This window comes from Gordionus sp. m RMFG-2023, chromosome 5, assembly GCF_954871325.1.
Source record: "Gordionus sp. m RMFG-2023 chromosome 5, tfGorSpeb1-WG-v2, whole genome shotgun sequence".
Taxonomy (NCBI): Eukaryota; Metazoa; Nematomorpha; class Gordioida; order Chordodea; family Parachordodidae; genus Gordionus; species Gordionus sp. m RMFG-2023.
Window position 1 is genome coordinate 13045503 of NC_088779.1, and position 14803 is coordinate 13060305.

The 14803-nt window shown below is 26.5% G+C and overlaps 1 protein-coding gene across 2 annotated transcripts in view; it reads right to left on the reverse strand.

Annotated features, from left to right (window-relative positions):
* Nucleotides 1–7394: 7394 nt before the first annotated feature.
* LOC135930394 (prestin-like) overlaps nucleotides 7395–14803 on the reverse strand; it is a 31011-nt gene continuing 23602 nt past the window's right edge. For both annotated transcript variants that reach the window (XM_065467189.1, XM_065467188.1), the window contains exons 13-16: nucleotides 10122–10358; nucleotides 8118–8450; nucleotides 7904–7978; nucleotides 7395–7774 (exon numbers count right to left, since the gene is read on the reverse strand). In XM_065467189.1, coding sequence (XP_065323261.1) covers nucleotides 7601–7774; nucleotides 7904–7978; nucleotides 8118–8450; nucleotides 10122–10358 — 819 coding nt within the window. In that variant the 3' untranslated portion in view covers nucleotides 7395–7600. The remainder of the gene's footprint in view (nucleotides 7775–7903; nucleotides 7979–8117; nucleotides 8451–10121; nucleotides 10359–14803) is intronic.

A 14803-nucleotide genomic window follows, 5' to 3' on the forward strand; every position in this document is an offset into this window, starting at 1 on the left:
AATTTCAATTTTAAACATTTTGGAACAGGAACTGTAGCAAATTGTAGAGAAAAAATTGAAAATATTCTATCCCAACTAGAACCTTGTAATCTGTATTAGCCATCCAAAATTGTTTTAAGGAGAAAGGCCAAATTTTGTAAATTTGGCAGATTCTATTTGTAATAATAATCAATGAAATCTTTCAAGTTAATCTAAATATTACACTAAGTAAACGATTGATAACCCGATATTACTTGGACATATTTGGAATATATCTTCGTGGGGGATACATTTTAATTAGAATTAACAAATATACCAGAAGGCCCAAAACCATATCGTTTTGAAATCTTTATACCTCTAAAACGATCATTTTTTTTATGAAATTTTGTATTTTATAAACAAAATTTTGGAACTTAATATCCTACTAAAAATATAATTTAAGAAAGTAGATTTTTTGGTCAATGGGATAGGGTTTGCATTGTGTTGGACTATACTAGACACTCGTCTTTTTCAAAATTTTCAATCATTATACAAAATATCAAATAAATCTAATTAAAAACGCCTTTTATTAGCCCAACAAAATCGGACGATGATTTTGTAAATTAAATTAAAAATGCTATCAAAAAATGATCCTACATATTGAAAAAATTATGCCACTGAAGAGAAAAGTAGAAAAATTATATGCCAAATTTATAATGATAGATGTTAGATTGATGTTTCAGGATGAGATTAATTTCTCTTAGTTCTGAATTTTCTCAGAAATTGATGGCATCCTGAGGTATATCTTACCAAGAAAAAAGTGGTTTTGTTTTATCCGCAAATAATTAAGATAAATTCTCAAGAACTTTTACCATAGTGCCGAAGCCTCGCTGATTAAATTTGCTTGCACAGAAAAACATCCCAAGCTCTCGCACAGGAATTTTTGCCTTCAAATTTCCCAATTGTAAAATATATTTAGTACCCCCCTCCTCCAACTCCTCTGAAATAAAAATGTGTGAAATGAATACTTTAATTTACAAAAATAGATTAAAACCAAATTAGGGGTTCGATAAATAAAAAAGATTGTTGACTATTATACAAGAAAAAAGGGGCCGATCCATAACATATATCTCGTTAATTATATTTATTGTATTTTAATAATTCTTTATAAGTAATAATAAAAAAAATTTAAAGTATGCTTTTATGTTAAATTTGTGATTAGCGAAAATTTTTGATAGGAATGTCCTGATATGGTATAATATAGTGAGCCATTTGGCTCATTAAAATACATGTGGGTCATAAGTAATTTTTTCATCAAATTTATTCATTTTTGAAATTCTAACATTTTTAAGGATATATTAAGTTTCCATATATTCTTTAGGCTGTATCCATTTTGAAAAAATCCTTAAAATTTTCACAAATTAATAACAAAACATTTTGGACACAAGTTTTATAAAAATTAAAATAAAAATTTCAATATTCAAAATGTAAGATATGATTCTATTATTTTTATTAGTTAAAATAGGCCAAGATTGGAATTCAGTTATATATTACTCATTGTAGAGGTCATGGACTTTTTAAAATATTTGATATTTTACCTTAATATTCTGATAAATTCCGTGAGACATTTCAAATGCATGTGTAAATAGGTTGATTAAGCTATTTAGCAGATTGATTTTAATTATATTCTGACATATTTGAAGGAATGGACCTTAAAGTCATACATAAAAAACAATATTAGTAAAACTATTTAAATCATTAAAAAGTGGGTTAGCAATTGCATTAAGGTATGATGCAGCCTATTATATTATATATAAATATAAAATAAAACTGTTCCCAGGTGGCAATTTTCAGATTCCTAAAATAAAAAATTATTTTATATTTTTGTCTTTTAATATTTTACATTTGTCTGTGTCTGTGACAATTTAAAACTTGACTCATAATATTTGGTAATATCATCAACATTTTCTTTCAACCATAAATATTGTTAAACATATAGTAGATCCTTACTTTTTATATTAATAGCACCAGCACCTTTTTTTAAAATATTTTATAATTTATATATAAAATTTTTATTTTTACCAGATTTTTGTTGAGAGCATATAATTTATTAAATTTAGCCTTTACAGCTAAGAATTTCTTCTTCACTTGATCATAATTCAAATTATATGTTTTTCCTATTTTCTCCCAAATTTTCCTATTTTCTACAGAATCTCTAAATTTTAAGTCATTTTTGCACCATAGGTTCCTGTGCACTCTTATGCCTTTTCTGACACGAAAAAATATATTTATAATATAAATGGCTATTTGGGTTAGTAAATTTATAAAAATGGGCAGCATTAATAATAATTTCTGGTTACGAGTTTCTGGAAACCATACCCTCCAACAACCTCGATTTGTTGCTCACTGCTGACGAGCTAAGATTTGCTATTGGAATACGGCTCAATTGTGATATTGTTCTTCCATACCAATGCAAACATTGCGAAACCAGCGTCGACAGCAAGGGTAGGCACTGCCTCCATTGTCGCTTTTGTCGTGGCCGCTTTTCACGGCACACCAAATGCAATGACATCATTTTACGCGCCCTCAAATCAGGAGGAATTCCATCTAGACTAGAACCAACCGGAATTTTCAGAACCGACGGAAACGTCCTGACGGCATGTCCTTGATCCCCTAGTCAAGGGGTCAGCTCCTGGTTTGGGACTTCACCTGCATTGACCCAAACGCACCTTCTAACCATAACGTCGATGCCCTCGCCCTCGCTGAATCCCGCAAAACCATAAAGTACAGTTCCTTAGACCCTTCTTTCTTATTCATACCCATCGCCTGCACCATTCTCACCACCTTCGGTAGCAAAGCTCAACGTTTTTTCAAAGATTTGGGCAAACGGATCTGCGAAAAAACCGACCAGCCTAAGGAATCCCTCTTCTTACGCCAAAGACTTGCTACCGCCATCATTCGTTCTAACTATCTAAGCTTCATCTCTTCCACTGAATAACCTTCCATTTTCCAAGCTTCCTTTTTTTTTATCCCCTATCCTTTCCCGTAAATTATATTTCTACAATTTTTCCCCTTTATTTATTTTACCTTTTTAAAAAATTAATTATTTGCTAATATATTTTGACATCATATAATATCAGTAAATATTCAAATAAAGTAACCCATGACCAGAAAAAAAAAATAAATTTTGAATAAATTTTTATTCGAATTTATTGATATTTATTATTTTTTAAAAAAATCTTTTTATAAATACTGAAAAATGATTTTATTTTTACATTAAAAATTCTTGTTAATTTTTTCTTCAAAACTTATTTATTTATATTTATTTTTTAGATTTTAGAAACAGCCTTAATAAAATACGAAATTTTAGAAAACAGTATATGGCCTAGTTTATAGTAAGCGCGCATCGTCGGGTATTTTTTGAAAGCAAACAAATAATGGGTTAAGTTAATAATGACTGCGCGTTACAATGAAATACACTTTTGGAAAATATGCAGCAATACGAATAAATAAGGCCTAATGCTTTTTAGTTACAAAAATTTCAAAATGCGACGTTTTTAAGCTATCCAGTATTTTTAAAAATTTAATTTATTTTATTAGATTTTAAAATGTTTTAGACTCATTTTTAAAATGTAACGAATTAAATTAACGCGTTATTAAACAATTTTAAAACATTAATCCTATATTTATAAAATATACTACATTTTTTATGATCCTCAGCACCTATTATAATGGAGTTCAATACATTAGTGTTGATCTTGGTTATCGAATCAAAAACTTTGAAAAACAATTAATATTAAAAATTAATGAAATTGCTTAAAAAAAGAAGAAATTATGAAATATATTTATCGAATATTTAATAAATCTGATCAATTATTTTGATTTTTGTGTAATAAATATTTTTATATATCGTATTGGGATAAAGAACCCATTGGAATTCGGAATCTCTCGATTTTAATCACAGGGAGCGATTTGATTTTTAAAATCTGATTTGACCAGAAATTTATTTCCGTGAATCTATCGTAAACATTTTAGAAATTACTCTTAATTTATAATGATTTTTGTATGAATTTTTCATATAAATTTTAAAAAAATACAAAGTTTTTAGCGAAAATTATCTGAAATTCATAGGTAATGCTTGATTACATTTCGTGGTATATCGGATTTAAAAAATCGCCAATAAATGATTTAAAATAGAGAAATTCCGAATTCCCATGGATTTCATATTCTAATAAATAACGACATATATCGATTTATAAAATAAAAGAAAACAATTTAGGCAATCTTTTTTTCATAGTACCAATTACGTTACTTTAAAAAGGTAAGGTAATGGTGTAATTTTTTAAAAAAAGAAGGCATTTTTAAAAAAGGCAAGTTAAGATACGCGTTTAAAATATAGTGCGTGCCTGTACATTACTACGTAATATAACTGTTTTTTTTTATCATCGTGGACAGCTCTAAATAATATTTATATTAAAAAAATTTATTCACCATTTTAACAGATATAAATTTTTAAAATTTACATAATTCTATTTTAGATTTCTTTGGGTTTTTTTGAAAAACTCATTCGCTCATTGATAATTTTTTGACCCATATTTGTATGAATCAATTAGCTAGTCTAGACATGCGACAAATTATTATTTAATACGATTCGACCCAAGGAAAAATCAATTTTCAAGATTCCCGACTCAAAAATCAAAATATAAAAAATTTACCCTAGAATTTATTGATATTTAAATGTTAAAAGAAATAATCTATAATGATCAAAATTGTAAAATAGTACATATTGATTTATTGATATCACGATTAAATTCTAAATTGTAACATAAATATTTCCAAACCCGACCTGCCTGAAAAAAAAATGCCCAAATTAAATATAATACCTGTTGGGTTTTGCAGACCTCTAATATAAATAAAATATTTAAAGTATCCAAATTTATAATTTTTATGAACATCTAATTTGCTTTATTATTTATTTTTAAATATTAACAATATTCGACTTGTGAATGAGAATTTCAATTCCCTGTATTTTAAAGATAAATTCATAAAAATTCATCTACAAGTCTTAAGGTAATGTTTTTAACGCTTACAAATAGTTTTTATCTCTAATTCAATTTAAAGTATATTAATAAATTCTAATATCATTAGATATATTATCATATATTTGATCAAAATAATTGTAACATAATATTTAATATGAATTTTAGAATATGAAAGTATTGAGAAACTATTTACATTAAAACAAAATGGCTGCTTATCATATTTAAGGAGAAAAAAATTGAAAATTAAGTTAATCCATTTTTTTACTAGAAAATCAAATTTAATCCTTAAAAGATTGTCGAGAATAGGAGTCGGGGGTCTTAACAACCATAAACAAACTTTTGCCGAAATTTAATAGTAGTTCTAAAAATAAATTAAAGCAAGGGCTGAGCCTGATCCCACAATAAATCTCTGCTCGTTATACTAGAGCAAAAAATCGTAATTTTTTAATTTTTTTTTGTGCAATAAAAAAATTTCTCAAATAGAATAAAATAAGAATTTAAATATCTATAATCTATATAAAAGCCGTGTCACAATCACAGTGTCACAATTTATAATATGTATTTAAAAAATCGTGATGAAAAGCGTCTGTGGCCCAATCGGCTAGAGCGTCGCTTACAAATCTGATGGCTTTGAGTCTGAATCCCAGCAAAGATTTTTTTTTTCATAATCTAACTTGGTGGTTCCATCCTTGTAGAGATGATAATACCTATCTATAAATAATAATCTATAATCTTTCTATATAAGACAAATAAAAACCGTGTCACAGTCACAGTGTTACAACGTAATAGCCAATAGTATTTTAAAATCACCATAACTTATTCGGTTCAATGATAATATCATACCATATCAAAAATTCATTTATTTAAGCTACCATAACATATATTATACTAGAATTCTTAGGTTAATAATGGGTATTGCCTTAAGGTAGTACCTATCAAATTTGTATTTTGTTTATTTTTCATTTGGACAAATTTATTTATAATATATTTAAAAAATCGTGAATTTTGAAAAGTGTGTGGCCTACTCGGCAAGAGGAGCGCTTACAAACCCGATGGTTTTGGGTTCAAATCCCAGCAAAGATCATTTGGTGGTTCCGTCCTTCGTGGGATGATATATAGGAGGTCTGACTCGACCATGTGATTCCGCTATAATATATGATAAATAACAAGGGTCTTTTGGCTCTTTATGTATTATTTTAATGTTTTTTTACTTAAATTTGTTGCTCATGCCTAAAATATATTTCAAATTCACCTACCCATTGTTTTAAAAATATTTTTTAACCCTCCCATTCATCAACCCACTAGCTTTCAGTCTATCCACAGAATAGGCAGGTTTAGGCTAGACAAAACCTTAATCTAGCAAGAATAAATTTTTTAGGTTTTAAATTGCAAATAAATGTATAAATATTCATTTAGGAATATTTTTTTTATTGAGCACATAAATATAATTTTTACAGATTTTATGAAATTAATATAATGAAAATTCATATGTTCCGATTATATATTATTGAAGGTAATAAATATATCAGAGACCGGTATGTACCATTTGCACAGCCTGCCCTAGACTTTTTTATAAAAAAAATTTGGCATGGCCCGGTCTGAATTTTTTCAAATTATATTATATTTATTTTCAATTTTATAAATAATAATGGCTATTTAAAATATCCCGACCTGGGTATCTTTAAAATTTTTAGGCCCAGCCTGGGTAAATTTAAAAAAATTAAAATATGGCCTAACCCCTGTACCTGTATCATAATATATTTTCTTATAATAAAGATCATCTTGAAGAAGGATCCATATCATGAGAAGATGTAAATATTCAAAACTCTGTGGATATCAATTTACCAAGGAGTGCTTTGTGGCTTCCATTGTTAATAAAAAAAACCTTTAAGAAAAGAACCATTCCCACAATCTAATAAATATTTGCATTTTATATGATTACTAGCTGATGTCCAACAAAAATAACAAGGAATTAGTATTCTCTTTAATTTGATAATGTATAAATCAGAAATAAGCCTATATGAGGTGTGAATCAGAAATTTACCTTATTTTGATGAGAGTTAATTCCAAATTTTTTATTAATCTTATAAAATTCAGATACCCCGTCATTCTTGACGGGCTATTAGCTAGATTTTTAATAATTTATAAATTGTACTAACATCTGATAGTAAGTAATACAAATTATTTTAAATATAACATTTAGCATTTTTTTAAAAAAAATACTTTCTCAAAATGGAGATTTCGAAAAATAAATATTTAAAAACATGCATAAATATGTGAATAGATATGGCTTATTTTATAAAAAGGCTTAAATCACAAATTGAATTTGTTTTGTTATATTTAAAACTAAAATTGATAAAACATTATAAAATAATTTATAAACATAAAGTCGAGCATATAAGTTTGGCAATAATTTTGATAAATTATATAAATAGATGCAATTAATATGATTGATTATATAATTAAAGTTATATTTGTCACATTAAATATAATTTTCAATAAAAAAGAATATCAAAATTTGGCATTATTATGAAAGAGAAAATAGAAAAAATAATTTTAGATTTCATCAATATATTTTTTATAACATATATTATTTTTGATTATCGTAATATTTTTTTATCTTCTATCCATAAAACAGCATCGTGTATGGTGATAAAAATTTTATCGGGTGGGAAGGACTGCAAAAACGTGAACCTTTCCATGCATCTCATGACGTTATCATTACACTCAACCAAGATGATATCCACACCTACTTCCTTGAAATCTTTAATGACCTAATTACATGTTTAATTTTCTATTAAAGACTAAATATCAACTTCTATTTTAATCTAAATAAAATAAATTGAACAAATTTATTCATCTTTAATTAAACTTTAAACAACTTCATAATTTAAAATTAAAACTTGTGTCAGCGTCTCTATACCAACCGTGTCCACGAATGAGATGTAAGAAAAATCGATAATTATATGACGTATGTTCTTTTTTTTTACAATTAAATTATAATATCAGCTAAAAATAATAATCGAATATAAATAACTAATTTTGTCACTAAATGATAAACAGGGCAGCAAAAGTTATCAAATATTTTTTACTTAAAATTGTCAAATATGCAAATACCTTTGACTGAGGTATCTCCTCCTGTATCTTGTAATCTAGATCAGCACCATTTGGAACGATCTGCTTTTTTTGCTTAGGCCGATCCGACATCGATTTAATGATACCCTTTGTGCCATCTTCTACGAGGCTATTATATCGCGTTAAAATATATTGTGCTTCTCCATCCGATGTCTCATCTTCGCCTGGACTTTCATCGTAGCTTGTGTTGTTATGAGGCGGACCCGATTTAGGTTTAACATTATTTGTGGCATTATTAGGAGAGTTTTGGGTCGCATTGGCAGATGTTTGTTTATTTTCAGAGTCGTGAGTGATTAAAGGAGATTTTGTGAATGACTAATATTTATTTTTCAAAAATTTGATGATTTTAATTGTCGAATTTATGTTTAAAGCGAATGGAGAACTCCCTGTTCCCTAAGTTTATAACTAAAGTGCATACTTTGTTGCTGTAAATCTTCCAAGATTAAATTTAATTTTTCTTTTTGGATAGAAGAAAATTTGCATTATAACTTCTTTATAAATTTCAATGACATTTTCAAATTTTTAACCCAAAAACTCATGGAATTTTACTAATAAAACAGTGTTAATCCATCCCTTCTTAAAAGGATTAGGTCTGGGTTCAAAAGATTTAAATTATATTACGGGAAAAACCTAAATTGCGGTTAGTTTTCATTGTATTTTCCCCTTTAATTTTATTTTATTCACTTTACCCAATTTTTCCATTATTTTTGAATATAAGACAATTTAATCATTATTATTTAAAATATCTCTTAGTAAGGCACATTTTAAATATATGCATTCAAAGTCGGCGCGCTTTGGCAAAGTTTGGTAGGTCAACTTAAATATTTTTACTGCCAAGGTCATCTAGTGAATTTTTTTTAAAATTGTTAGTCAAATTTATAACCTTTCCCTTCATATAAAATATAAGAGACTGAGTAATTAATATTTAATGGACGAGTCAGCAACCGAGAATAAATTAATTTTAAACTATTTAAGAATAAAATTTATTCATAAAATAAATCATTAAATTTTATTAAATAGGCCAAGAGAATATAATATCTGGTTTAGATTTTTAATCATAAAAAAATCCTTTATTATTTATTTCAAACCTTCTTAGAATATGCCAGCATTATTTACTTTCATTATTGAAATTTGATGATAAGGCTTCATCCTAGCTCATTTCTTTAACACTGCAAATTTTGTAAAAGCAGAGCAGCATTAAGTAAACTAGGATAAGTCTCATTTATTTAATAGCTCTGCCATACAAAAATATTTTTTCTATACCATACCAAATCTGCGGTATATAAATATGATCATTAACATACTATACTGCAAAGGCCGTAAACAGTTCGCTCATTTATTGTGGGGATTTATTTAATCAGCATGCTCAATTATTACATTACGATCAAGTAAATATGTTTAATGATTTCAAATATAATGGTTATAGAAAATGGATTTTTAGTTAAGAATTAAAAGCTTAAAAAACTGGAAAATGATTATGTATTATATATAAAATAATTAAATAATTGAGAAATTCTTGTTTATTGTCAGCCGTGTTTTGATAAATAGGTATTATTTCTTAAAATTAAATAAACATCAACCGATATCTCCGTAGCTTTTAACCCTAACCTAACTCCTCATTCACAGTTACGGGAATCCGAGGCGAGGAATACAAAAAGCATATTTTGATATTTCGCCGTGAATTCAGGCCCTAACTGTGAATGAGGGGTTACCTCACCCATCCAGAAAAATGTTGGTATAGCAGGGGATTGCACAAAAGAAGGAAAAACATAAAAAATATGTCTCAATAAGCTACCCACTTACCTTTTTTAAAAAGATCACTTGCCTTTATTAATTCTTTATATTTTAATTTTAAAATTTCGGGTAAATTTTTCGAAATATTTGTGTAAAAAAAATTAAGGCGGATAAAAATTTTTATCTAAATATATAAGCTGATTTTTTTTCTTTGAAAATTTAAATACTAATTCAATCAAAATAATTCTTTACGCAGTGACTAGCGTCCATGACTTTCATATCGTGAGTGTCGAGCCCTAGTTTACCTATGGATCTTCTAGGCTCATTCCCGTTTTTATTAGGTTCCTTAATGCCTATTCTGATAGAAGTGTATTGCTCTTGGGAAGCCTTTTTGAATTCTTTGTATAAATGATCACGAAAGATATTGGAATTAGCATAGTAAAGGAAGCACTGGAAAGAATATATGAGGACATTGTCTATGGGATAGGCCTATAGTTATTATAATAATAATATAAAAATCTGCACAGAAAAAAATATAACTATTTGATTATATTAATATTTTATTCTTTTCTTAAAATAATAATTCTTGTAAAAAATTAATCAGCCCCCAATGATTTTATTACCATATTTTATATTTACTATTTCATAAATAAAAATCATTTCACTTTTAAACTTTATATATGACTAGGCGAATTATACTATAAATCAGGATATAACATCAGATTTTCTAATGATCAATTTTTTTTAATACAGTCAAAAAATTTTTATTAATAAACTCGATTATAGAATCCTCTGTTATATATTATTACCATGATGTATTTAGACAGAATTTTCTTATATATATTGTTGGAAATCATAATTTTCTATTATTTTATTTTTTATAAATTACATTTTTTTATTAACTGTCTTTAACCTAAAACAATTTTTCTTTTTATATCTTTTTTTTAACAATGAAAAAATAACCAATTATGTGAAATACAAATTGATATTAAAAAAAATGCAACTTTAAAATGGATATAAAAAAAATATTAATATAAAATTTTCACCGATTAAATTTAAATACAAATTGATATCAAAAAAAATGTAACGTTGAAATGATATAAAAAAAATGTTAATATAAAATTTCCACCGAAATCTCTATTATTTAACACTATTCTACATAGAATCTGAAATAGTTTGGTATAATTAAATCTTTAGAACCGTAGATTTCTATTTATTTTTTTATATAACTTATATACATTCTGGACCATCTTTTATGCCTTCCCTGCCAATGTTTCCTCATGTAGTACTTATGATAATCTGCTTCTAAAGAACCCTCATAGATACCCCCACTCACTCCTTAATTAGCATTTCTTAGTATACAATTCCTCCACTTATTTATTGTTTTTATAATTAACTTTTAATAATAAATTTAATCAAATATCTAATTACTTTTTGCTCATTGGTCTTGGTACCAAAAAACAAAATAAAAACCAATCAACTACGTACTAAAGACAAAAAAGCTATTTTAGGATGGTTATAGGTTATTTCGTTTCCAACTAATTCTAATTCAATATTTATAATTTTTTTAAAAATAAAATAATCTTGTAAATCTTTTATATTCAGCGTTTAAATATGGTTTTTTAAAAATATATTTCACATGTACTAAGTAGCTCCCCTAAAGTGTCACAACTTTGTAGCATTCAAACATCTTAGCCCTCTCAGATTATCAAAAATTTAGAGATGTCATAAAGTATATATTCAACTGTATACTAAAAATTTTATGGAATTAAATTAAATACCATAGAAAATAAATTTGTATAAAATAAGATTTTATATTTAGCATAATTTTTTCCGGTATTCAAGCTAGACCTCAGTTTTCGCAAATGACGGATTTTATTTTTCGCTTTAAAAATTATTTGTACACTATTGCGTAAAGTTTCTAAATAACTTTCTACGAACTTTTTTAATTCTGTCCAAAACATAATGGTTGAATTTTTTAAATATTTTTCTTAATATTCTTTTAAAGAAAAAATTATATCAGGATCATATTCTTCCAATGCCCAAAACTCCCTTCTAATTCCAATACCTTTCGCTCGCCCAAAACAAGGTGTAATAAAAAAAATAATATATGATAATAAATAATAATATAATATTGTTTTTGATTATCAACATTTCTTTCCCAAATAAAAATAAAATGATTAAAAACTACGATATAAAATATAACACATTATACAATCGTAAAGTTGTAATAAAAATTACGTTATAAAATGTAACATTATACAATCTATGTATATAATCTTGCATAACTATGAATAGGACACAAGGTAGTAAAATTTTATATTTTCCTTGTAAAGGTTTTTTATTACAATACCCGGTGGTCTTAGAACTCCCTTCTTATTCAACAAACCTGCAATATGGTCTAAAACAGTTGAAAATTTAAAAAATTTTCATCCTCCTGGATTAAAACAAAATACCTCAAGAATAAACTCGAACCGATTCATGCAACTTATTGAGCTGCTAGATTTAAAATAAGATCTTACTTAAAACTTGACCAGAATCTTGGTTAAGTAGATTCGGCTGAGAAGTTTAACAACACTACTTACAAACTAACCCTATTTTATATCAAAATATTAAAGATTGTATATCCTGTTAGATTTCCCAAAAATATGCATTTAAACCCCATGTTTTTCAAATAATAAGATAATATTGTCTATAAAATGAGGTAATAATTTTAACAAATTGTCAATTAAAATATATATCCAATAAATAAATTAAAATATGTATTGTGAATTCCATATCAAATCAACCAGGGTTTAAACCCACCCCTTTCAATTTTTCCTAAATTTTGCATAATGGTAGTATATATTATAACTAAGAAAAAAATGAAATTTTGCCTCCCAAAACTGCTTACCAGCTAAGATATGGTTAAAGCGCGGGAAAATGGTATATTTTGACAAAATGCACCTCATTTATTTTCAAATATCTAGAGAAATAATTATGTTAGAAAAATAATTTAAATTTTATTATGTAGCTTAATAATAGTTGTTTAATATGTCATACAAATAAATATTATAGAAATCTGATTAATATCGATAACCGGATGTATAAAACCGAAAATAGCCATAGAAAAAAGAGATATTTTTTCAAATTTTTTTTTCTGAACATGGGTATAGGAGTTAAGACTCTTTATATGGCTTAAATTGATCAAATTTAACATAAATATCATCTTTTAATGAATAGTTATGAAATATTTATTTAAAAATTATGTCTAAATGATAGCCCTTACTTTTTTTTATCTTGAACAAAACTTTTGGGAAGTGGCTAGGATAATGTAGTTTATTTAACACTTTAGTTAAATTTTGTCTCGAAATTACTACAAAATAAATTTTAAATATTTCATTTAGCATAAAATAATCTATCATAATTAAAATTCAACAAATTTCATCACATTTAATCGATAAATTTACCTTGATATTATGGTTTTCGTAACCCCCTAATGTATCGCTCTTTAACTTTTTTTCCATCCTATCAACGATTATAAACATTGCATTGTGCAAAGTCTTTGCAATCCAGCCCAGCCAGGATATTATTTAAATAAGTGTAAATTTTGCCCCGAATCTTCAAAAATAAAAGAAAGACTTAATATATTATTTGACGCGAATTTAATAGATTATATAACATTCAAATATTGGTTAGCAGTTGATCGAACTAAACTCGAAACACTGTCAAAATCCACCGACGAAATTGGTAGATTATTTAATTGAAAATAAACAATTTGATTCTTCATTCGTTTATAGCTTCACAACTATCATTATTTCAAAACTTTTTAAAATTCATTTTAAAAGTTGGCTAATTCTTAGTTATTGCGGACTTTTTAGAAAACTATGCATTTTTTGTGCAGGACCTTGCACAAGGATTTCATTGGACCAATAATCAAGCCACTATCCACCCTTTTATGATTTTTTACCGTAGGATAACATAATAAAACATTGTTAGCACAACGCATGTGCATTTTATTTATTTCAAACAAAAACTATCCTATTCTTGAAAGAAAGATTTGATAGAGTTGCTAAGATTTTATCTTTCTGATGGGTCAATAACCCAATATAAAAATTAAAAAAACTTCATTAATCTCTAAAATCATGTAAATGATTTTGGGATAAAGGCGGAGTGGCATTTTTTTGCAACCGCACATGGTAAAGGTTCCTGCGACAATTTAGGGTGGTTTACTAAACAGGTCACAGCTCGAGCAGGCTTGCAACGCCCATATGAAAATCACATATTGACAACAATGGATTTATTTAACTTATTTGTGAGCAATAATGAATATAATAACATGAAAAATCATCTTGAAAGCAGGTTTTTTTAGAACAAAAAGAAAAGTTCCATGCTTTTATTCCACTAGACGAAAGCAAAATGAAAGTCAAAATTTATTCAAATTCTTTGGATGATTTAACATATGATATATTTTAAATATAATTATGAATTTGACAAATAAAGTTATAAATGTTTGGAATTATTTTGACAAGTCAAGTGTTAAATAAACCACATTATCATAACCACTTCTCAAAAATTTTATTAAAGATAAAAAAAGGGCCTATCATATAGACATAATTTTTATATAAACATTATTTCATTACTTTCATTAAATGATGATATTTATGTTAAATTTGATCAATTTAAGCCATATAAAGGGTCATAACTCCTAGACCCATGTTCATCCCAGTCTAGGATTTAGTACAATTAAGCGGTGTTATATCTATACACAGAAAAATAAATTTGAAAAAAATACCTTTTTTTCTATGGATATTTCCGGTTTTATACATTTATTTATCGATATTAATCAGATTTCTATCATATTTATTTGTATGACATAATAAAGAACTAATATTAAGCTACATAGTAAAATTTAAATAATTAAATTATTTCTCTAACATAATCTCGAGATATTT